The 26,386-nt window shown below is 36.7% G+C and overlaps 1 protein-coding gene across 1 annotated transcript in view; it reads left to right on the top strand.

Moving 5' to 3' along the window:
• LOC136037015 (cullin-4B-like) overlaps positions 1–12,416 on the top strand; it is a 169,415-nt gene extending 156,999 nt beyond the window's left edge. Inside the window, exons 12-13 of the mRNA XM_065719430.1 lie at positions 3,282–3,532; positions 12,237–12,416. Coding sequence (XP_065575502.1) covers positions 3,282–3,532; positions 12,237–12,332 — 347 coding nt within the window. The 3' untranslated portion in view covers positions 12,333–12,416. The remainder of the gene's footprint in view (positions 1–3,281; positions 3,533–12,236) is intronic.
• Positions 12,417–26,386: the final 13,970 nt, after the last annotated feature.

Below are 26,386 nucleotides of genomic sequence, written 5' to 3'. Positions count from 1 at the left end.
AGTCGAGTAGCCCGGGTCTAAACAAAGGTATGTGAAAAGGAAAACAGAGCAATTCTGCCATGGTATTGGTATTTTGGGACAATGTTTAACAACTCTGGTTGGAACATAGGATCAAAAAAGTAACAAAGCAATTCCACTTTTAAAAAATCCTAGAGCTGGTGGAACTCGGATTGGAATTTGTGGAATCGGAACTGTGGAATTGGGGGGTTGGGGAAGAAGGGTGGATTTGGAACTGACGGAAGCGTTAAGTAAAGACTAAATCACACGGAATCAGGCAACACAGTCTCTCAAACTCTGTAAAGCTCTTTTAAAATGTATATTTATTTAATAAAAAAAACCATCTTTTTAATGAGCGTCAAGTGAAGAAAAAACACACGGTATCAGGAAACAGTCTCTCAAACCCCGTAAAGCCTTTTTAAAAGATACAAGAACAATTTATTTAACAAAAAATTGTCATTTTTTAATGAGCTTCAAGTACAAGACTTATTTATTTAACAAAATTTCTTCACTTCTTGATGAGCGTCAAGTAAAGCAAAAACCACACGGAATCAGACAACGGAGTCTCTTTAACCCCGTAAAGCTCTTTTCAAAGATATAAGAATTATTTATTTAAAAAAAATCTTCGTTTTTTAAGCAGTGCCAAGTAAAAAAAAACACACACACACATAATCAGGCAACCAATTCTCTAAAATCCCGTTAAGCTCTTTTAAAAGATACAAGAATTATTAATTTAGCAAAAAAATTTCATGCTTTAATGACCGCCAAGTAAAGAATAAACCACAAGGAATCAGACAACAGCATCACTCCAATCTTGCCCTTTAAAAGATACAAGAACTATATATTTAAAAAAAAAATCGATTTTCAATGAATGCCAAGGAAAGAAAAACCGCAGGGAATCAGACAACAGAGTCTCTCGAATCCCAAAAAGCTCTTTTAAAAGGTACAAAAGTTATTTTTTAACACAAAAAATTTCGCTTTTTGCTTTGCGCCAAGTGTAAAAAACACACAGAATCAAACAATAGAGTCTCTCAAAGGTCGTAAATCTAAATAAAAGATACAAGAATTATTTATTTAACAAAACAACTTCGTTATTTAATGAGCGTCTAGTAAAGACGTTAGTGTTCAAAAATTAAAAAAAAAAATATGCAATCAACGTCTCAAACTGTGGTCTTGTTCGAAAAACAGTATGATTTAACTTTCACTTGTTCGTCAAATGTATAACAATGATACCCTCTAAACCATTCCCGCAATCGATTTTCCTGTTTCCGTGTGAATCATATCTAAGGATAAGAAACACGTAATCAATAGCTCACCCAGAAAGGGAATAGAGAATCATATTGATTCAAACAAAAACTTATCACGCTATACGCTTTGTCGCGATGGCGCTGAGAAACAATTATAGCATTTGCATTTAATGCATTTTCCGGAACTTAGTCTTAGGAAGGGTTTCTTGGAACAGGTTAAGGTAGCATTCTATTGAGGATATCTGTTGTCTTACATTCGATTCTACACCGGATAAAAATTTTTTATGACGGTTTATAAATGTTCCCCGAGGGGAAAATCTTTAAGAAATTTTCTTGAAGAAAAAATATCCTAAAACAAATAAAACCTTGAAGTAAATGAAATCTCAATGAAAAAATAAAATCTTGAAGAAAATGAAATCTCGAAGAAACACTCCAAGAAAAAAGAACCCCTTGAAGAAAAGAAAAACCTCCCAAAGTAGCACTTAGCCCCCACGTGTGTACCGTCCTCAGTTACAACCTGTTGTTTCCCAACCAGGGTTCTCCTCGGACCCTGAGCTCTAGCAAGTCACGCGATATTGCGTCATTCTCAGTTACAACTGGGGGATCCCCACTTGACTAGTGGTTCCCCCGTTATAAATGGTTGTTATGGGCCCGGTAAACTTGGGTTCTAGGGCCCCGTTGGAATTGACTGCTCGGGCCCCCGTTAGAATTGGTTGCTATGACCCCAGTGGAATTTGTTGCTAGGGCACCGCTGGAATTACTCGCTAGGGCCCAGCGTCTTGAAGGTTCTCCATTGGTGGGCCCTGAAGATTTTTAAGTAACTGAAATCAAAAGAAAAACTATTACGTGACGCCTACGTTTGCATCCTGATCGGTGGGCCCTGAGGGTTTTGTCCTTGCCCTCGTAGGTTTTTAACACATTCAATGAAAAAAAAACATTACATAACAATCACTCCCTATTACGTAACAAGCAGGTGTTTTGTAGCATCACATAACAAAAAGTTGTATTTTAATAGTGCGCAAGACCCAGCTTCGCGTAATAACGTCTTTAGGGGCTAGTAACTCCAATAGTATATCCCCTATCGGGGTGCTCGGATCTGAAACCCCAGCACTAATTACATTTGCTTCAGACAGTAAGAACTTTCCAAAATACTGCCATCCCTTCAAATCCTGCTCTGTGTGCTGAAGTTCAACCTTGTTATCACTATGCTTCAATAATACATTGAAGAAATGTGCTATTTTCTAATATGTTTACCAAGAAAAGTTGAAAATGGAACCTGCGCGTGGCTGACCAAAGAGAATGAACCATTTTATGTAAATAATTTTTAATAATGACAGGTCATCGGGTATTGACTGCAGAGGTGCTTAGGAACCTACCCCATCGGTAATATTTTTTGCAAAATCAGGTGGATTTTGTAAAAACGAGAGTGCTTTTTGTCCCTTTATTACTGGCTAGGTCAGAATTATTACTCAATTTCACTGTGGCCGTGTTGGGACCAGTTTTTTTTTGCCCAAAATGGCCAAAAACGAAACTGTTTTCGTAGAATCTCTGTTGCAACTTGCTAATAACTTGTGATAGGATTTGTGATATGTCAGTCGACTAAATTCCATTTTTTGGCAATCTGTTTAAGATTCCTGGAGTATCAATGTGCCCAATCTTGAGTGTGGGAATCTTTTCCTTCTGTGTATTCAGGTACGTAAATCCATTATCCTCAACGTGAAGTATATGTTGTGTGAAGTGCGAGGAAAAAGATACTGTGTTGATTTTACTGGTACTGCCGCGGTCACGCAATCAGAAAAGCTGAGGAATTTTTTTATGCTCGTTTCTGTGTCATTGACTAAAAAATTTTTTTGTTAGCTTAAATTTTTACAGCTTACTCGTTGAAACCATGGGAACAGCTAATAAGCTATTTGTACTAAAAAGGTGGAAGTAGTTTTGTGACAGCCTTATCAACAGCAACAAAAAAGTAACTATTATCTGTTATTCTATATCATGTTCAGTATCGTTTTTTTTTAATTTTACTATTCTGGCTTATAGGAAAAGACGTGGGTGATATGGACAAATTTACTTATGCAAAAGATTTTAAAAATCAGCTTTATCGCGTTAAAATCAACCAGGTTCAAATGAGAGAAACAAATGAGGAGCAGAAGTCCACAGAAGAGCGTATTTTCCAAGATAGACAATACATAATAGACGCCGCTATAGTTAGAATAATGAAAATGAGGAAGCAACTTAGTCATAATCTCCTTCTAACAGAACTGTATGATCAGCTTAATTTCCCTGTTAAGGTAAGTAAAATTGGAATTAGGCTTCTTTTTTTGCCATTATTGATGTTATTTATCTCCACCTTGTATGTACCATTGATTTGGCCATGATGTTTTCAAAGGACCCTAACCCCTTCTTTCCCAAATACGAAATTATGTATTTGATTACAAACAATTGAACGCGAAATTCTTTACTATAATTGGACCTCGTGCCAATCGACGTGATTTCGACCCCCCGTCGAAGTTATATTTAGGCTACTTGCTGTTTTTTTTAGATTGCCTATATCCTTTTCTTGTTGATTCATCCTGCTTTTTCTATCTGAATTTTCTTTTACTTGTTTGCGTAAGTTTTTTTTGGGATATATTCTTTTGGGGGGGGGGGAATTATTTGGATAATCCCAAATCATCTTACCTGGTTTTCGCATCTTTTATTAGATTCGAAGTTGTTGCTTTTTTTATTACCATTGTCTCTTTAATCCTGTAAATTGATTTTTTTTTTTCGAAAATAGGATAAGTAAAGAAAGACGTTATTTTGCAAATTTTATTACGTGTGTGCATCAAGAGCCTATGGGTGGTGTGCTTTTAGATTACCATGAAAGATTCTCCGGAATATTCAGATTCTTGCGTTTTATTTCGTGGTTTTTCTATATTTTTGTATAATTCACATGTATTAATTGATTTAAATTTAATTGTCCCTCTTAAAAGATTTGAGCCCCTTCCCCCTGAAAAAGACAAGTCACTCATTTTTTACCCTATGTAGGTTTGTTCGAAAAGTGATTGTTTACCGTACCACTTAACTAGATGATAAAGTTTGAAGTAACCTACCTAAACTGAAATAGGTAGCACTTATGGAGTGATTCGATCAATGAAATCAAGCAATTCCTTGTAGATATAAATAAAAAAAAACAAGTTTTTTTAAATGAATGTAAGGAGCATATATAGGAAAGTAAGGACCTTTCATATGCTCCGTATGTGAAAGGGGCTTTTCCTCCTCAATACCCCGCTCTTTACGCTAAAGTTTGAATCTTTCTCTTAACTCTATTTTTAAAACAGTAAGAAACTTTAGCGTAAAGAGCGGGGTATTGAGGAGGAAAAGCTCCTTTCTTATACGGAGTAATTTCTGTTCGTTTTAAGTTTTAATGTTGCTCCTTGCTTTCAGTAGAAAAAACTTTTCATATTTATTTTTACGTTGTTCTTTTCAAATAATGCTAGAAAATCCTACGCCCACTTCATTGAAATTCTCTTCCTCCATGACAAGTTTCTCAGTGGAAATATCCTCCCACATAACCCCCCTGAAATCTCCCCCCTAAACAGAAAAATCCCCCTGAAAACGTCTATACACTTCCCAGTAACCATTAGGCTACTATATGTAAACACAGGCCAAAGTTTGTAACTTGGAGCCCCTCCCATGGGTACTGCGGGGGAGTAATTCGTCCCTAAAGACATAGTTATTAGGATTATCGACTATGGTGAATAAACTGGCTATCTCAGAATTTTGATCCGGTGACTTGGGAAAACATGAGCGTGGGAGGGGGCCTAGGTGCCCTCCAATTTTTTTGGTCACTTAAAAAGGTCACTAGAACTTTTAATTTCCGTTAAAATGAGCTCTCTGGCAACATTCTAGGACCACTTAGTCGACACGATCACCCCTGGGGAAAAAAACATAAAACAAACAAAAAAATAAACACGGATCCTTGATTTGTCTTCTGGCAAAAAATGCGAAATTCCACATTTTTATAGATAGGAGCTTGAAACTTCTACAATAAGGTTCCCTGATACGCTGAATCTGATGGTCTGATTTTCGTTTAAGATTGTATAACTTTTAGGGGGTGCTTCCCCCTATTTTCTGAAATGAGGCAAATTTTTTCAGGCTCGTAACTTTTGATGGGTATAACTGATCTTCGTGAAACTTATATATTTAAAATCAGCATTAGAATGCGATTCTTTTAATGTAACTATTGGTATCAAAATTCCATTTTTGAGAGTTTCGGTTACTATTTAGCCGGGTCGCTCCTTACTACAGTTCGTTACCACGAACTGTTTGATTTTACCGGGTGGTTCCCAAAATCACCACGATCTTTTTGCCCACGATCAAAATGCCCACGGCTCAAAATGCCCACGACTCAAAATGCCCACGATTGGATAAATTTTAGGTTTCAGTCCTTAATTGGGGATGAGACGAGGGTTTTCTCACTCCCTAAACCCGTGTACACCGGGTTCCGGTGCCGGGAGGGTGCCATTTCATTCTAGACAGGATAAAAACTGACAAAAGTGGGAGGTGCCGGGAAGGTGCCATTTCATCCTAGACAGGTTAAAAACTGACAAAAGTGGAAGGTGCCGGGTGGATGAAAAATAATTGTTTTCTGTGTTTCTTGATCAGTTTAGAATTGTTTGTGTTCAAGTAAAGAAGCAATTTCGGATAAAACTGTGCCGACACAGAAAGCAAAACCAGGAGATGCAAATCCCGGTTATCTTACATCATGAAGGTAAGAATGATTCTTTGATAAAAAAATAACAGTTTTAGGATTGGTGTTTGGGACTTTACCCTGTCTAGGATGAAATGGCACCCTCCTGGCACCGGCACCTGTTGTACAAGGGTTTGAGGAGCGAGTAACCCCTCGTCTAATCCCCAATTAAGGATTTAAACTTAAAGTTTATCCAATCGTGGGCATTTTGAGTCGTGAGCATTTAGAGTCGTGGGTATTTTGAGTTGTTGGCATTTTTCGTGGGCATTTTGAGTCGTGGGCATTGCGATCGTGGGCATTTTGAGTGTTAGCCATTATTTTACTATCTGCTCGCCCATCCAGACTTATTCAGAGAATTCCATGTTCCTCATGGCTAAAGCTTAAGCTAAAATTAGCATGTCTATAAAAGCCATGATGATTTCATTCTATCTAAAAAAGGAATCGCATTGAAAAGACTAAAAACTGCAGTGACTGGTAAGAAAAATTATGTTTATTTACCTTTAAAAATAATTTCTGTAATAATACGTTGTTTGAATTTGAGATTTACTGTCCAGTTTCTGAAACTGTTAATATCGTCGCTTCTATAATTTTACGAATTCGACTGTAGATGCCTGCAAGAAGTCATGGAGATGAGGGACCCGAAATGTGCTTGAAAAAAAAAGAATTTAAAAGCGGAATCATTAGCAAAAATCTTTGTACCCCATGGCAGGCACATCTTCCCTCGATGTTTGACGCATCACCCTGTCACACTTTTCAGAAGATGATCGGTATACTGTGGAGTTTCCATGGAAAGAGAAAGCAATTTTGTGTTTTTGCTCCTGAAATGGTAGGCTTCCAGAAGGACTTGTAACTACGGGGACACCTTGAATATAGTCATCTCAAACTGCTATCTGGGAACTTTGTCTCTTTATGAAGTTGAATTAGTTCCTAGGCAGAGCTTCTTCCTGTTGCGTTTTCATATAGAAAGTTTTTTATATTTCCGTATAGGAGGTTTCCATTCTTTTTACTGTATCACAATAAGTTTATGGAAATGATGTTTAGGAACCTATATAATACTCATGACAGCCATCTTTTAGAATTTCTCGAACAGGATATGCCACCACACGCTAGTTACAGGAAAAGGTGTTGTGTAGAAACGTTCTCACTCCTAAGAACATGCGTTTTTACCTAAGCAAATGTCGAAATTGGCATTTTGGTGGGTTTTGTCTCGATGAAAATGGGTATACTGTACATCTGAAGAACGCCCTAAAAATACAAACTGATTTTAAAAAAATATATACGATATTATTGTCGCTTCGTCAATTTTTACAACCTAACATTAAATTTGTATTACTACAAATGTTTAAGTTTATAAATCGAATCAATCGCCTTGCCTGACACTCATTGGAGAATTAGAATGGACCAATTTTGACTTTAGACGCTTGTTTGCCTGTTATTCCACGCAAATTAACGGTCCTGTGTCTATTCTAAATTCTTGGATCAAGCCGCCTAAGACCATGAGGTAGGCGTGCCTTGTTTACCTCTCATGCCAGGCAATCTAATGGTCCTATGTATATTTTAAATTCTTGGTCAACCTGCCTGAGATTCTAGGCGGGCGTGCCTTGCTAAAAGATAACAAACAAGTATTGGTCCAATGAGAGAGGCATACTTACTCCTTCCCTTTACCCGTGCCATTTAACCAAACACTTGGAAAACTATAGATTATATGACTATCTTAGCTCTATGACTATCTACCTTAGTTCTTCTGCCCTAGGAATGACGCAGGGACGGATAATAAATAGACTTATCTATTAACAAATGAACTAATATCATTTTTATACAATCCTAATAAGGGGGTTAATGCCAGATTTACCTCTCACTCAATCAGACTATCTGTCTTGGTTTTTTCTGCAATTAGCCATGGCTTGATGCCCACAACTTTTCGATTTTAATTCGAAATTCCCAGGTGATTGACATCCCTAAAAAGGAGTTTACGTGAAATCATGTGTTGTTATGTGATACCGTCTACACGAAAATCTTCAAAACTGTTGTAAAAGTCATCAAATTTATGAAGCGACAGTATATCAGGGTTAAACACCTCAAATTTTTATGAAATTCTAAGAATTCCATAAAAGCTTGAAAACCCATTGTGCAAAAACTGGACTGTTGAACAATTATGGTTATATTTTCAAATCCAGCATAAAAATTTATATTGAATCGCATATAATTAATTTTGATCCAAAAAAGGAAAAGAAATTGTTTCTCTGTGTAATGTGATACCGTAAGATTTGCTAATAGAGTTGCTCAATCATTTAAGATTCAAATAACGCAATATACAGATTTTCTATACCTATTTTAGAATTTTATATAAAGTACAGTTGCTTATTTCCTTGTACTTATGTACACGTGTCAGGATTCCGAGTGATCCGCCAACCTTAGCAATGACATATTATGAAATTATAATAAACCTATCTATAAAAAGAAATACTTTTGAGATCACTAACCGCTAGAATTTCAATGGCTGTCAAATTAGTGACTGAGTTTTATGCTGTATATTCTCGCTTTTTAATTTCTTGAAATTTATTAATGAAACCCAACCGCACCCACAATTTCTAATCTTGTGGAGGGGTCGCATTATGATAAACATATTTTTGTGGTCAAGTAATGAACAAGTAATTTACATAATAAAAAAGTAACGAATTCGTTTACAGTTTGTAATTTCTTAGTTTCCTGGGGAGGGTTGTGTTCAAACTGGATATCTCCCCTTCCCTCCCTCTGAGCTTTGATGCCCTCTTAATTTTAATTTTTATGTTTGAAATTTGTTTAGAATTCAGGATTTTGTGGGATTTCTGCTTTAAGTTTCTTCTTAGAATGCACCCAGAATTTGAGCAAATAAAAAGGAGTTGTATTATATATCAGCGCACCCTAAGCTAAAAAAATATTTTGATGCAAAAAATAAATTATAAGGCAATTTTAGTTTTAAGCTCAGGCGGTTGGTTGGATGGAACACTGGTACCCAATTAAGTTCCGTCCTTAAAACTTAAACCTCTTTAGATCTTAGTACATGACCTCATTATCACCTAGACCTCACAATTAACTCATAATTTATCATCAATACGATTTACACTAGTATGTCAACAAAAGCAAGCGAACAACTCGTTGATTTATCAGAAGATGAGTCACTGAAAAATAGTTTGAATCTAAAACAGTTATCGAAATTCTGGCTCTCAGTCGCTGATAACTCTCATGTTGCCTGTTTGATGAGGCTATGAAAGTCCTCCTCCTCTTTACTGCCACGCATCTATGAGAGGTTCGGATTTTTGGCTGTGGATCACATTAAAACTAAATAAAAAAAATAATTGGATATATCAAACTCACTGCCATTACAAGGAACTAAGGATGAGGTTGATGCTGAAACTTTAATGAAGAAATCAGAAACATATACATTCTTCCCAATGAAATAATTTCGTAAAAAAAACCCTGCAGCTGTAGTTATGTAAGTAATAAAAAAAAAATTAAGTCTTGCTTCTGAGTTTGTCTTTCATTCGTATTGGTAATACTTGTAATTTTTTTCTTTTTCATTTCAATTTGAACAAATAAATTCCACTACTCGTGACTGCGACCCACTCAATATTCGCTTGCGACCCACTGGCGGGTCGCGACCCATAGTTTGATTAAAATCAAGTAGTTTAAAGCCAAGCACCAAGCTATGACTTGTAGAAAAAGCCAAGACAGATAATTCGAGTGAGTGAGAGGCAAATCACTGGTCTAAGTTTTTAGGTATTTGTTTAGCTGACCATGTATCAAGCAATAAGCTACCCAAAAATTGTGGTTCCATCCGACATTCTAGGGTTATAATGAAGAAAAGTTAAGATGGTTAAGACACTTTTTACGGATGGAGGATAATGGGTTACCAGAAACAGGACTTTTCGGTTATTCGTCTAGGGCCACACGAAAAGCAAGACGTTCTCAAGTGAGTGTGGGTCATAAGAAACGATTTAAAGAAAATTGTTACTTAAAGGAAGGGAGTAAAAAGTGAGACTCTGAAGAGATTGGGGCGGAGAAAAGATGTGTTGGCTTCAGATGGCTCAATACTCCAAGTGATTGTTAGTGTTAGTAGTAGTTGTAGTATCCTGTAAATTAGCCCAAATTTGGATTGACTTGAAATCATTATTGGCCGTTAGATGTCGAGGAACTCTAGGCCAGCAGATTTTATTTCATTGCAGTATTAGCGACAACAGTTTATCTTAATGACGGGTGTTCTTTCAAGTTAGCTTTCTTTGATACTATGTATTCACCTGAGCACTAACGTATCCAAGTTCATCAAAAATAAAACTATGGTTCTTATTGGTGGGTGTGTTGCAGGTGTGCATAACACAGCAGCTTGTTTAAACAAGTTACAAGTGCCTAATGAAGGTTAGCTTCGGGAATACCAGGTTGGAATTGTTGCCTTTCAATGTTGGAATTGTGTAAATCCTTTATTTTGTGATTATTTTGTTACAATATATCTTCTCGTCATTATAATAATTTATTTATCACCCACACGATACATAAAGTATGTATGGCGGGGTATGAATAAATAATAAAAAAAGCACAAAGAGAAAAACAAATATACACACAAAACGAAAGAAACGGATAAGACGGTGGTGAGGGGATAGGCGCGCAGAAGCTGTACTGGAGGGTTTCTGTGTAGTATATCCAACTTTAATGAGGAACTGAAAATTTTCTAACAAGAATCCGGTTTTTTGTCGAAGGTGGAAGATACAGAAGGAATTTGCAAAATTTGAAATAATTTATTCGGACTCTTTTAAAATTACCTTTCTTAAGAAGGGGAAAGACCTGAAGCATAAAGGACAGAATGACCACAGAAAGTAGAATAAAGTTTGGCAAGCGCACTTGTATTATACTTCCCTCTGTTTGCAACAATCTTTGTGTAGCCAATCTATATCTTTTTACTTATATCACGAACAGTACGCTGACATAAGCTCGAAAGATTGTTAGTAATAGAGATACCAAGCCAACGGATACAATCAACAAGAGGGGTAGTAAAGCTATTACAGTGAAAGGGAAGTAGTAGTAGTAAAGTTATAGGGAAGAAAGAAACTCACATTTATCTATATCAAATGAAGGTATTTTAATATTTGGTTAATAATAGTTAGAAAGTTAGTCATATGTATCCACCCAGTCGCATGTGCTTTTTGTACCTTTCTTGGGGCGAGCACTGGCAATTTATCTGAATGTATTTCTTTGGTTTGAAATAAAACATTTATATATTATTTTATGAAACACGACATGCTAGTAATGAGTTGCTAGCAATGCTAGTGGAATTAGGACCGGTTTCCCTACTAGACTTTCAGGGCATAGTGTGTGAAACTCAATTCTAGCATTCGGGTGACTGATCACCTGGGTTTTGTTTAAAATTAATTTGAAAAGTTATTTGTTATGTGGAGACTCATACTTAGTTCTTTTTATATGTTTATTTTTTTTTTCTTACTATTGTTATTATGAGTTGATGAGAGATTGGTAATATTTTATTGGGTTTTTTATCTCTTTGTATTTAGTTATTAATAGTTAGAAATTTAGTCATATCTATCCACCCAGTCGCAAGTGCTTTTTGTACCTTTCTTGGGGCGGGCACTGGCAATTTAGTTGAATGTGTTTGAAATAAAAGTGAACTGAACTGAACTGATCAAATGTAGCTCATTCTTATTGAAATTTTTGGTTGATTGTTTTTACCTAGAGCATATGTAATACTACATTAAGATATCTCTTCAGAAAAATAGGATTTTGGTGTTGGAAATTACTATAGAAGATTTCTCTTTCGTTTATAGTTATTTTTGTTTTAATTCTGTGCATTCAACAGTTCCCATCTTTATCGTATTTTAAAAGCATTTTGAAGAAGCATTACAATTATAATTTCGCAATTTTCTCTTCCCCATTCTTTCTTCTTGTTGTTCAGTAACTCGGAATAATCTTTAAAAACCACGTATCCAAGTCAGGTCCACGCGAAATTGCACGCAGGAGGTCACTCTGCCGTCTGGTGTAGACCCAGGAGAGCCATTTTTTTTCTCACGTGTTTCTTCATACCATGTATAGCATATATCTTACCACGCGGACCACAGTCTATGCGTTGCACGAGCCACCTTGTGTACATTTTTTTAAGCGAGGAACCCCTTGGGCGCTCCTTGAATGCGCAATTTCTAAAAAAAAGTTATCCTGGACAATATTTTTAACAAATTTTTTAACAAGAAACAAGATTTTTAACAAGCAATTTTTATTTTTAGCCTGCAGATCTGAAGAAAAGAATTGAATCGTTGATTGACCGTGATTACATGGAAAGAGATAAGGAGAATCCAAACTCGTATATTTATGTTGCTTGATATGGACTGTGAAGACACTTTACATTTCTTAATCCTCTGTTGTAAAATAACTAATTCTAAGTAAAATATACTGGCATTTGTATATTACTGTTTTTCACGATTGTTATTGCTCCGTTGTGTCTGTTTTCTTATGTATGTGTACTTGGGGAGCTGTTTCTAGTTTTAACGATAGGGTAAGCGAAACAGGAAAGACATTTATTTACAGCCTGGGTACGTGTATGATATACGGCCTACCTAATGTTCTTCTAATATGTTTTTCTGACTCTTAATCCCAACTTTTTTTAACTGTGAAAAAAGCACCCTGATCCTTGGCTATTCTGCTTTTAACATCTTCAATGCTCCCACCGTCTTTACTAATAATACTACCAAGGTAACTGAAGCTCCCAACCTGATCAATCTTTTCGTTACCTAATGTCACATGTTCGTCTTCACTTATTCCTAGCCTTAGTGACTTAGTCTTCTTTACATTAATTTCCAAGCCTATTTTAGCACCCTGAACTCGTAAGAGTAGCTGCCCATCTGAACGATATTTTTGTTACTTAACGTCACCTTTTTCGTCAATTAATCCCAGCCTTAGGGACTTGTCATCTTAGCATTAATTTTCAAACATGTTCTAGCATGCTGAACTCGCCAAAGCTCTTAAAGTTCATTTATTTTGCTCAAACTTTCATCTAGGACGCAGAAATAATCAGCATAATCTAAGCCCAGGAGAGTTTTTCCTCTCCATTTGATTCCGTGGTCTCCCATTACCTTTCCCGTTCTCCTTAAGACAAAGGCCATCAACAAGATCCATATAAAGGAGGGATAGAATACACTTTAATGTATTTGTCTGGTATACCATACAAGGATAAGGCCTTTGCCAAAGCTCATCTACAAATAGAATCGAACACTGGCTCATAGTCTATAAAACTGAGGACCAAAGGTGTTTGACAACTAAGGCACTTCTCAATTATTAACCTAAGAGTGAAAATTTGCTCGATACATCCTTTACCTTTTCTAAACCGCACATATTCATAATCTTCAGTAACTTATTGCTAACCTCAGAGCCACCAGATTTAAGAAACTCATTTATCACGCTATCAGCACCTGGAGCCTTATTATTTTTTAATCCTTTTAGTACTGTCATTAATTCTTCCTTACTAAACAAGTCATCCTTCACATCGAAGATATCACAAACTTTTTCATTTTCATCTATATCTTTTCCTGTAACTGTATCTCGGTTTAGCACATTCTCAAAATGTTCCACCCGTCTTTCTTTAACTTTTCCCTTATCAATAATTGTGGCCCCATTTCTATCTTTAATTGGGAGAAGTCTGGATTGACTACTCCCTCTTAATTTATTAACATGCAGGTACAATATTTTACTATTATGCCGTCTAGCTGCATCTTCCAGATCCTGGGCAGTTTTATCCATAGCCTCCACTTCACACCTCCTTATTTCATATTTTAATGCTTTATCCACTTTCTTTACTTTCCTTTTGTTTTCTTATGATTTATCATTCAGATAATTCTTGTACGAACGCCTTCTCCTCTCTGTTCAATATAAAGCTTTTCACTAATATTTCTAGCTGCAGTCTGAACTTTCCTCCCTAAGACGCCATCAGTAACTTCACAAATTGCTTTTTCTAAAATTATTCCAGCTATCTTCCACATTGTCAAATTTAAATTCTCAAGTTTAGGATTCAATTGTTCCTGGAAAGTTTGTCTCAAATTCTCATCCTGGAGTTTACCCACATCATAACTTCCCGGGAGGTAGTTACCCTTCCGAAATTTATATTTAGAATAAATCTAGACACTATTAGATGGTGATCTTTACTTTTAACATCACTAACAGCACTCCTATACACCCTAGTATCTTGTATTGATCCTGCTAGTCTTCGGTTTACAATAACATACTCAATAAGGTTTGCTGTCTTACCATCACGTGAATACCATGTCAACTTATGGACCATTTTATGACCAAATACCTTATTGGTTATAACTAGATTGTTATACCTACAAAATTGCAGAAGTTTGTAGCCATTACTGTTTTCTTTTCCTACACCAAATTTATCTAGGCTAGATATCATCCATCTCTATCTCTACCGACCTGGCGGTTAAAATCTCCTTGTAAAATCACCCTATTTCTACCTGGGACCCTGTCTATTTGCTCCTGTAACTATAAGTAAAATTCATCTGAGTCACTAGTATCTCCGATAGTCGGTTCTACAGGGGCATATACTACTATAACTGATAACTTGAACTTTTTAGTCGTAAAATGAGCGATTAGTATTCTATTATTAATATCTTCCCAGCCTAAACAAGACTTAGCACCTTCCTTATCCATCATGTGCCCTACTCCCTGTCTATGTACTCCATAGTTCCTGCCTGAGTAAACAAATTCCATATCACCTAATTTCATGCCTCCTACTCCTGGGATATGAGTTCTGAAACTCTTATTAAATCCAGTTCGAATCGTCTGAATTCGTCAGTCAAAATGTTGATACGATAGTTATTTTTTATGTCGTAATATTCCAAGTTCCAATTTTCGGGTTCTTTAAATCATTGAAATTATTTTGGCCTCAGGAAAAGCAATGATCCCGGATACCAGTGCAGGACGGGGATCAACATATCTTCTCAAGTCTACACCGAAGTGCTGAAGCCGGCTTAGAGCCAGACAGAAAAAAGTTCCTGGGACCTCCAGTATGAACAGAGGCCTAGTGCAATCTTGGGCCCATCTTCGTCACAACATGGTTTTCAGCACTTGGCGATGCTCTTCCATCAACGAGAGTCAAAATCGTGCACAGACAGTCCCAAGCCTATTACCTCCAACTCATTATATATTCATGCCTACAAATATTAAGCTACTACGGGGGGTATAGTATATAAATTAGCTAGGAAGAGGTTTTTCAGCCCGAAAACACCCTCTAAAACATGCCAATTCCAGAAGAATCATCCGTTAATCAGAATCCCATGCGAATGTTGTGTCGTTTACAAGGCTATAATTTCCTTAAGGGGTGCCACTCCTTAAGTGGGAATAGAGTTGACCGCAAGGTCCCCATTCTTGCGGGTACCCCGAAAGGGTCGAGGCAGCCCTTTGCAGAGTCCGTTGTCCATAGATCTAGATGTTGCGCCCTGCCGCGGTTGTCCTACTATAGAGAATCCTCCCACGTTGGTGTTCTGCGTCACCATGCAATGTAAGCCATTATTAGGAGAAGTACCTCAAAATCATCTAACATTGCTAAGGATAACAAATGAAATTTTACCGAATATTTGATTAGTTTTTGCTTGCTAAAAAGTCTATCTAGGGAGATAGCAGATAGGCGAATTTTATGGGAATGCCCTTCTTCCTTATAAGGAAATGCGTTTTGAATAATTTATGTAAATCTACGAAACCCTTGTAGGCCTATAGCTGGTAATTTTGTAATTCAATGACGGCTGTTCTTCTATGTTTACTTTGCCGAAATACATTTGAAACAGTCGGTTTGATTTAATATTTAGTTCAGTGCTATTGGACTTTCATTGACCCTTTTTACCTAGGGTATCCATATTTTCGCATTCTGATTCGTCTTCTGGAAGTAACATCTTTGAAATTACGGTAGAAGATTCGTCTCTAGTGTGTAACAATTTTGTATACTTGTCGGTTGTTGGAAACACATTTTTGAATTACGTCTAGGTTACATATGAGAAAACTGGTTTATAGCTACAAAAATTGCAATGCACTGGAATTAGAGATAATGCATTGGACTTGTATAATTTGGGATATACATTTGCACATTAGGGGGTGGAGGTTAGGTTACCTTACGTTAGGTTATATTAGGTTTGCTTAGGTTAGGTTTCCATTATTTTGTTTCTAAAGTATTAATTTGTCATCGTGTTTTGCTATTTTTCATTAGGATTAACCTAACTTCACTCTTTGGATGTTTTTCCTATAACCAACAAGTACCAGATTCTGTTCTAATGAAGATATCTTGTTTTAATCCTGTGGTACTCGGAACGTCAATTTTGGAAGTAGTTTTAAGAAGTATTTAAATCCAAACTTTGCAATTTTTGTTCTTTTCTGTCGTTCTCCCTCTTATAAATCAATCCAGGACAATATTCACAACCATGTCAGCAAAAAACTGCTGTGGATGTGCCTATCAGCCATCCGGTACATATATTTCGGAGCAGCACTTCTACTACGTGTGGCAAACTTCTGCCGTGCCGCTCCACGCAAGGCACGCATCGCGCTTTGTGTGCGTAAGCCTCCACCGCTCATGGCGCGATCCCCTGGTGTACACAATTTTTTGAAAGTATGCTGTGAGTTAGATTCTCCTGAAAAGGCGTGTGGAATGTACCCATTTGAAAAGATTGCATCATAGAGTGTATTACAATGCTTATTTATTGTAAAACTGCTAAATCTAATAAGGTATTTGTATATCTTTTGCTTATATTGATCATTTAGCTCTTATGTTCTGTTTCTTATATCTGTATGAGTACGACTCTATTTTTTTTTTTTTTCGCAAAGCTAAAAAGTTCCTGTAAGTTTTCTGGACCCCATTTGGCATTGACTTGAAACTTTTGGCACCTATTTTACCCTTGTGACAAAATTATCTAGTAAGAGCGTAGTCCTCCTTTGCTCTAGTAAGTCCTCTAGTAAGTCTAGTAAGAGCGTAGTCCTAGTAAGTCCTACTTTAGATAATTAGACCGATCAGTGTGCCTTGGTGTCTGCCTTGACGGCTAGACAAAGGGGGTAACAATACGAGAGAGCTCGTTTGAGGGAGGCGAATTCACGTACTTGTAGAAAACAGTCATCGACGATTTAGAGGTTGGAGTGAGTCATGTGTGGAGGAATAGCCCGTCCAATTGCCCTATTCTGGATTTTCTGGGGTGGTACCAACAACTTTTTTAGAGCACCAGCATATAGCGGACATCCATATTCAGATGTGGGCCTTTCGCAGGACTTGTATCTGTTTACTTCTGGCGTTGACCCTTGCCGCTAACTCGAACAGAAGGAAAAATATAGGTTACCCCTTTTTGTCTGTGAGTCCAGGGGACTTACCAGTCATATGTCAGTCCTAAAACTCGGTCGCTCACCAGAGGCGTTAGCTCTCAAGCTTTCATTCACTTCCATCAAGATGATATTGATTCCAAAAATTGAATTCAGATCTGTTTAGATGTCAGATCTAAATTAAGTTTAAATTCAGGCGTAAATGATTCCTCGACGACTCAATTTAAATATCGATATAGTCCTTACAATCCATACGGCGAATAACTGACCCGCATATATGACCTAACCATACAATGCGAGCGTACAGAGGAACATATCCAAAAACTATGTGTTTTTCAAGCAGATTTTTCAACAACACATGGAAAATAAAGTGAGAAAATCACGTAAACCAGCAGTTAGTAGAATTTAAATCTGCTTGTAAGGTTGTTTTAAAGACCCATTGGCTATGACTTGTACGTTAAGTCTTCTCTTTTGGGGAATTAAACAAAAAAAAAGTTTTTTCATGGGAAAGTAAGGAGCAACAGTCAAACTTAAAACGGATAGAAATTATTACACATATGAGGTTAACCCCTCCTCACTACCTTACTATATCGGGGCTTGCTGATCACCAATATTTTTTGGTCATTTAAAAAGGGCACTAGAAATTGCTGATTTCCGGTCAAATTTGTTCTCTCTCGATCATCTAGGATCACTGGTTTCGACACGGTCACCCCTGGTTAAAAAAAAAGAAAAAACAAAACAAATAAAACGCATCCGTGATCCGTGATTTCTTCTGGCAAAATTCCACATTTCTTTATACAGGAGCTTGATACCCCTACACTAGACTTCTCTGATATGTTGAATCTGGTGGTGTGATTTTCATCATGATCACATGATGTTTTGAGGGTGTTTCCCCCCTTTTTCAAGAATTTTGCAAATTTTCTCAGTCTCCTAACTTTTCATGGGTAACACTAAACTTGATTAAATTTACGTTTTCTGAAAAAAAAAAAGTCAAAACTCGATTCTTTTTTATGTATTTATTGTTACCAAGACTTAGTTTCTTAGAGTTTTGGTTGCTATTGAGCCGCATTGCTCTCGGAAAGTTCGCCCCGGGAATCTTGCCTCCCAACGGAAAATTTTCCACGTAGAAAATACCCCTACGCCACAGAAATTTCCCCGAAGTATCTGCATACTTACCGATAACCTATCAGTTTGTGGTATCAAACAGTTTGTGGTAGCGAACCGTAAGTAAGGAGTGACCCGGCTCAGTAGCAACCGAAACTCTAAGAAAAGGAATTTTGATAGCAGTAGACACATCAAAAGAATCGGATTTTTACGCTTATTTTGAATATTTAAGTTTAGTCATAGTTTAATCATACCCATCAAGTTTAGTCATACCCATTAAAAGTTACGAGCCTCAGAAGATTTGTCTTATTTTCGGAAAAAGAGAGAACACCCCATAAAAGTCATAGAGTCTTAATGAAAATCACACCATCAGATTCAGCGTATTCGAGAACTCTGTTGTAGAAGTTTCAAGCTTCCATATGCAAAAATGTGGAATTTTGTATTTTTGGCAGAACGAAGATCACGAATGCGTGTTCTTTTTTTTGTATGTTTTTCCAAGGGTGATTGTATCGACCCAGTGGTCTTAGAATTCTAGTGCGCTTTTTCATTGACCACAAAAATTGAGGACAACTAGGCCCCCTCCCACGCTCATTTTTCCCCAAGTCATCGGATCAAAACTTTGAGATAAGAATTTTGTTTAGCATAGTCGAAATATCTAATAACCATGTCTTTGAGGACGACATAATCCCCCACAGTCTTCGGGGGAAGGGATGCCCGCAATACCTCGCTCTTTACTCTATAGTATTTTTCAAAAGAGCTATTTATTCTAATTAAACGGGCTTTGTGATTCAGGGGTCATTCAATTCTATTGTGATTCAATTCTAGCTTTAGTGTAAACAGCAAGGTATTTGACGAGGGGCGAACCCCCTCATATACGTAATAAAAATGTATGAATATAGAAGTTCGTTACATAAGTTAATTTGTAAGTTATGTATATTTATTACTAATAAAAACGTTTGTAAATAAAATTAAAAGTTTTAGTGGTCTTCTTAAGCAACAAAAAAAATGGAGGGCAACTAGGCCCCTTCCACCGCACGTTTTTTCCAAAACCGTGCGATCAAAACTTTGAAAAAAAAAACATTTAGGAAAAAAGTAAAATAAATATACATCAGTAGATAGAAAGATAGAGAAAAACTTTGAAAAAAAAACATTTAGGAAAAAAGTGAAATAAATATACAAATTTGTTTTAATTATTCACGGTGAGCCAAAATCAAATCCTGCATTAATTTAAAAGCGTTCAGAAATTAAATTAATTTTTTCTACTGAAAGTAAGGAGCGACACTAAAACTTAAACGAATAGCAATTATTCCGTTTATGAAAGGGTTGTCCCCTCCTCAACGCCCCGCTCTTTACGCTAAAGTTTGACTCTTTCTCACAACTCTGTTTTTTTAAATAAAAACTTTAGCGTAAAGAGAGGGGCGTTGAGGAGGGGACAGCCCATTTGATAACTGGAATAATTTCTGCTCTTTTTATGTTTTAATGCCACTCCTTACTTTCAGTTTTTAAAAAAAAAATAATTTAATTACGTACATGAAGGGGATTGCCTCTCCTCAATAGCTCGCTCTTACGCTAAAGTTTCTTATTTGACTTTTAAAAGAGGTTATTATTCTAATTAAACAGTCTTAGTGATTCAGGAGTCATTCTTAAAAAGCTGGAACAAAAATCAAACTTAGGTAATTATTAGGTTATTATTAGTTAAAAAAAAGTAAAATTATTGTGCAAATTTTCTGTTAATTATTCATATATGGTGAGCCAAATTCAAAACCTGCGAATTCAAAAAGTAGAGTTTTGAGAAAGAGTCAATTTTCAGCGTAAGGAGCGGGGCGTTAAGGAAGGGACAGCCCCTTTCATATACGGAATAATTTATGTTCGTTTTAAGTTTTAATGTCGCTCCTTACTTTTAGTTAATAATATTTTGGTCACTTTTCAAAGGACATTATAACTTTCGATTTCCGATCGAATGAGCCCTCTCTCGACATTCTAGGATCACTGGTTTGATACGATCATCCCTCGGGAAACAAATTTAAAAAAAATAAACATGCATCCAAGATCTTTCTTCTTGAGCCTCTTAAAAGAGGCTCATTTAATTGAAAATTATAACTTCTAGTTCCTTTTTAAGAGTCAAAAGTGGTGGAGGGTTAACTACCCCCCCCCCTGTCGCTCTGTTTTCCCCAAACGCATATGATCGAGACTGTGAGACAGCCATTTTGTCAGAAAATAGTCCAAAGGACATATAACTGTGTGTCCAGGGTTGACGAAACCCACCAGGGCTCTGGCGCATGGGTTATAAGTTATGCCCTGGGGGCATATAAGATTTTTATGGAATGGATGGTCATAAAAACTTCGGATGGATCTCTTTTGATTGAAAATTGGAAGTTATAGTGCCCTTTTTAAGAATCAAGTGATTTGAGGGAAACCTGTCCCCACATCCCCCCCCCGCTCTGATTTCCCAAAACAAACATTCAATCAAAATTTTGAAACATCTGTTTTACTCAGCCATGTTCAAGGATCCAGTAATTATGGTTTTGGGTATGTCAATCCCCACACAGCCCTTAGGGCAAGGGCTACAAGTTAGGCAATTCGGTAATTTTTTACATATAGTATGTTATTAAGAAAAGTGTGCATGTTTGACCCTTACTTTCCAAAAGACAAGGGCATTCAGCTAAGCCTCTCAGAAAATGTTGAGGAGAGTGCTGAACTAAATCAAAACACGTTGTGTGCAAACGGGTTGCCAAAAGGGCGGAACTCAGGAATGAATGAGTATGGTAATTTGTAACTTTCAGGAAATGATGGGGGAAATGATCAATTGACCAAAAAGATAATATTTGCACGCTACTACTACTATAAGTACTACTGCCACTATTACTTCTAGCACTACTGCTATTACTACTACCTCCTACTACTACCACATTACTATATTTACAACACTGAGGGGAAATTTGAACTGAATCAAAAGACACTATGTACATGCACATTGTCAAAACAGTGTATCTTAAGAATGGATAATATGAAAAAAATTCGTTTTCTTAAAGAGTTAAAGAGGCTGTGTCCCAAAGTCGAACCTTAAAACGTACGGGAATTAGGAGAGGCAGTTGGGGGGCTGCCGCCCCCCAAACCCCCCGCTTTTAAAGACTCTTTTGTACAGGTTTTTTGTTGTGGGGGGCTGCCGCCCGCCTAACTCCCCGCTCTTGGCTTCGGAAAGGCCCTCTTTTAACTAACAAAACAAAAAACCTGTACAAAAGAGTCTTTAAAAGCGGGGGGTTTGGGGGGCGGCAGCCCCCAACTGCCTCTCCTAATTCCTGTACGTTTTAAGGTTCGACTTTGGGACACAGCCTCTTTAACTCTTTAAGAAAACGAAGTTTTTTTTTATATTATTTCTGTACGTTTTTCTACAATCCATGGTGGATGTAATTTAATAATTCATGTACTCCTCGTACAGGAATTAGGACTGCCTCTCCTAATTCCTGTACGTTTTAAGGTTCGACTTTGGGACGCAGCCTCTTTAACTCTTTAAGAAAACGAAGTTTTTTTTCATATTTTTTGAAAAAAACCGCCCGATAAGGGACTTGAACCTTTGACCTTAGGATTAAAAGTCCCACGCTCTACCGACTGAGCTAACCGGGTAGCTAACAGTTAACGTGAGCTAACAGTTAAAAATAACTTTTAAGAATTTCAAAAATTAACATGGGCTCTTATGGGGAAATGGGTTTTTCTAAGCTAGAAAACCGGGGGTTAAGATTTTCCTACGAAACTTTCAAGGGCACTTGCTCGGAGAATTCCGCGTCGAATGAGTCTTCGTACACCCAGATCCGATGTCGGCTGTGACCTGTAGGCGTGGCAGAAAAAAAAAGAATATGAAGATTAAGTGGCTATGCGTGGTTTCTGGAAAACAGGGAAGGAGTTATCGGATCGAGCTGAAATTTCACGGATAAGCTCCTGGGCCCTAGTTTCAGCCCGATCGGACAACGTTAAAGGGGGGCTAGGGCTGGTGGGTCGAAACTTTCGGCCAGATTTTCCCCATGAAGGAAAAGTCGGAGGGGGATGAAATTTGGCAGGTTTCTTAGTTGGAGCTCGGGCTACAAAATGCATCCCTCCCCATCCCTCTGCGACCACTGGAACCGAAGATCGCTTAACATTGTCGTGGTTCGCCTCTTTATAGAGGCACGAGTGTGCCTCCTTGATTTGGGTATTAAGTTGGAACTTTCAGAGAATGATTAAACGGGGAAGATCATTTGACCTAAAGGCAATATGCGCACGCTATTACTAATATTACTACCACTACCACAGAATATGAATATCCTGGTTATCAGAAAAACATATCAGCAATGTCATAGCAACGGCTAATTGTATTAAGTTGAGAGTTCCAGGACTTGACGAGACGGATGTTCAACTTGCCAAAAAGCAACACTTTATTACTACTGCTGCTACTAGTGTTATTACTATTAGTACTACAACTTTTAATACTAATAATACTACTGTGACTACTATTACAACTATGCTTTAGGGTATAAAGGTGAAATTTTCATGGAATTTGAGGGGGAAGGTGAACCGAATCACAGCACACCGTCTGTCTTTAAGTTGTCAAAAGGGTTTATGAGCAATATCTTAGGAGCAGTTTTGTGTGTGAAATTGATACTTAGAGGGCTTGTACGAGTTCTGAACTACCTAAAAGACACTATTCGTATCCTATTGTTACTGCTTCTGTTCATACTACTACTGCTGCTATCATTACTACTTCTACTGCTGCTACTGCCACTAAAGCTAAGGCTAATACTCTCAATTCTCCTACTACTACTGCTACTACTATTACTGCTGGTGCTATTACTGCTGCAACTAAAGCTAAGAGTATCAAGGCGGAAATTTGGGGAACATCGAAACTGGAACACACTATGCCAACACATGTTGCGAAGAGGACGTACCAGCAATGCTTAAGAAACGGTTGGTGGTATTAAATTGAAACTTTCACGTGTGTCGAAGAGATGTTGAAGAAACCAAAGGTGCTATGCGAATACTGCTACTAATACTACTAATGCTACTACAACTATTGCTACTATGGAAGGTAAGGGTATTAAGGTGAGGCTTTCAAGAAATATTTAGGCGGACGCTGGACTAAATCAAAACGAACTACACTATGAATATGTAAATTTTCAACAAGGCGACAAAGCAATATCTCAAGAACGACTTAAATTATTAAGTTATACCCTTAAGGGTAAGTTGTGGCGGATTTTGAATTAGACAGAAGGCACTATGCGTACGCTATTAATGCTACCACTATAGTTATTGTAACTAATGACGCTAAGGGTATTAAGGTAAAACTTGTAGGGAACATTTTGGTGTTGTTTCAATTAAACGAAAAAACTAAATGTGTTTAGGTGTTTAAAAGGGCATATAAGCAATATCATAGGCAACGCCGCTCACCAATAGTTAACAATATAGTTGAAACTTTTAAAGGAGCTAATTCAATTGGAAATCAGAAGTTCTTGTGCCCTTTTGAAGAGTCAGAAGTGATTGGAGAACAAGCAGCACTCCTACCAAGCCCATCCATTTTTCAAACAAATCCAATCAAAATTTATAGACAGTCATTTTGTTCAGCAAATTAGAACGGTCTAGTAACTATGTCTCTAGGCAAATTGGGTATGTTAACCCCCCACAGTTATGCCATTGGCCCATTATGCTTTAAAATTAAATCAAAAGGCACCGTGTGTTTGGTTGCCAATAAGACACCTCAACAACATCTCGAGAACGACTGGAGGGTATAAAGTTGAAACAGTCAGGGCTACTACTATTAGTACTTCTGATCCTACAATTTAAAAAAGCCAAAAGAGTGTAAGTGTATCAAGGTTGAAAAGGAGTATAGGTAGAATTTCTTGGGAATAGTATTAAGTTTGTTTTTTACAGGTCAACTTGAGAAGTTAGAAAACTAAATTAAACAATAATGTTCGTGTTAGGGTTAAAAATTGTTTAAAATTTTCTTCATTATACAAAATGCAAGCCAAACTATGGATTCTTAGAGAAAAAAGCCAAAAAAAATATAAAAGATTAATATTTCTTCCACGAAGAATGCTATGTCAATAAAAAACGAACAGAAATTAGTTTAAAAACTTTTCCCACAAACCATGTTCTTCAAACAAAATTAAAGAGCTTCATTAACTCAAAAATTAGCAGAAATAAAGTCAATTAATCTTCGAAGCGCAAAACTACCACAAATCACTATAAATAAATACTTGAAACCCAAAAGAAAAACAAATGTGGATTTGACAGTTTAATATGCATACGTGTACTGATATTTGTTCATTGTAGTCTTTATTATTTGTTATATATTAAAGTCGAAAAAGTGAAAACACTTTTTATGTCTTTTGTTTTCAGTAAAGTGCAAATTACGTTCTAGTCTTGAGATGGCTTAGGGGTTGTCAGCCCTACTCATGTTAAATTTTTTTTGTCTTGAGTTTGACTCGGTTGTCTATTGTAATTTCTGTTCGTTTTGGGTTTCATTTATTCATTGGTGGTGATTTGTGGTAGCTTTACCCTTGGAAGATTATTTGACTTCATTTTTGCTCATTTTTGGTGTAATGTAGCTCTTTACTTTTCTTTGAAAAACTTGTTTTGTGAAAAAGTTTTTTTTTAAATTAATTAAATAAAAGAAACAAGTTTTTTCGACTGAATGTAAGGAGCAACATTAAAACAGAAATTATTCCATATAGCCTGCTAGTTGTTTTTATTTCTTTATATCTGTAGATATTTCTTTAGATAATAAAACATATATCTTGCATGTTCAGTCTTTAGGTTTTCTTTGACTGACTCCAAAATTATAAATTTTCATCAAGTTATTTAGATGTTTCAAATTTTCTTTGATTGGTGAAATAAATTTTTTAATCTATCTGCTAAATCTCTATACGAAATGTACTAAAATGAATAGAAAAACACTCAAGCCGTGAACAAGACCGTATCCAGGTGGTCTAGGGTTTCTGACCCCCCCCCCCCCCCGGGAATTTTTGTCCGACTCGTAAATACGTAACAAAAATATATATAAACAAATTTTTGATGCGTTTTCTTAAGTTTTTTGTACCCCCCTCTCCCCCCGAAAAAATCCTGGATACAGCCCTGGCCCTGAAACTTTTCAAAATTCTTCCTGATAGAGTCTGACAGAAAAAGTAAGGGTAGCATAATTTTTGCTTGTCCATAAAAATTTAAAAATAAGTCTTTTCGCTATATTTATAATAAGCTTATTGATTAAATGAGTTAAATTTTTAGAATGGATTTACAGCCCAAATTAGAGTGCAAGAAGGTATTCTTCAAATTTTTGCTTCTATGCTTCCTTGGAGAACAATGGAAACCTTGGAGAACAAATGGAGAACATTTCTAACTTCGAAAAAAGTGCAATTTGGTTTGAAGTATGACTAACATTTAAATCACTTTGCCAAGAAAATTCCAAGAAAAGCAGACTATTTACTGCATTTGAACAAAAATTGATATTTAATTCAAATCTTGACAGAACATTTCAAGTCTTATAACTCCAAATGGGGTGGAGGTAGGAAGCTTTAAACATCCTGCCGGTACGGCCATGGTGAGGGTTCATCCCTAGATAACTTTTTGTTCATAGGAAGATCCTGAAAGGCATTTTAAAGGCAGGTATTAATTGAAGATTGTGCTTTGCCCCTTCCCCTGCTGGGATGGCTAACTAACTCCCTTTGGAAAATCCAGGTTCTGCCTATGACACCAGGCATTGCTTAGCCTGACATTTCTAGGAAGCCAGAAGTAGCCTGACATTTCTGTTAATGTGTACACGAACAATACATAATACTTAGCATTTTATTAAAAACACTTTTGAGATCTTCTGATTTTTTAGGGGTCATCTGAGTCATAATTTAATGTTGCTGTTAATTACTTTTTTTCATTTACTGGAATATTCAAGGCTCGTTGCTTGCCTTACTGTTTTTCAAACCATTTTTGCTAGTAACGATAGTACCATCATTTATTTAAT

The sequence above is a fragment of the Artemia franciscana genome, chromosome 16 (genome assembly GCF_032884065.1).
Source record: "Artemia franciscana chromosome 16, ASM3288406v1, whole genome shotgun sequence".
NCBI classification, from domain to species: Eukaryota; Metazoa; Arthropoda; class Branchiopoda; order Anostraca; family Artemiidae; genus Artemia; species Artemia franciscana.
The sequence above is the reverse complement of the archived record's forward strand: the minus strand, read 5'-3'. Positions and strand labels throughout refer to the sequence as shown.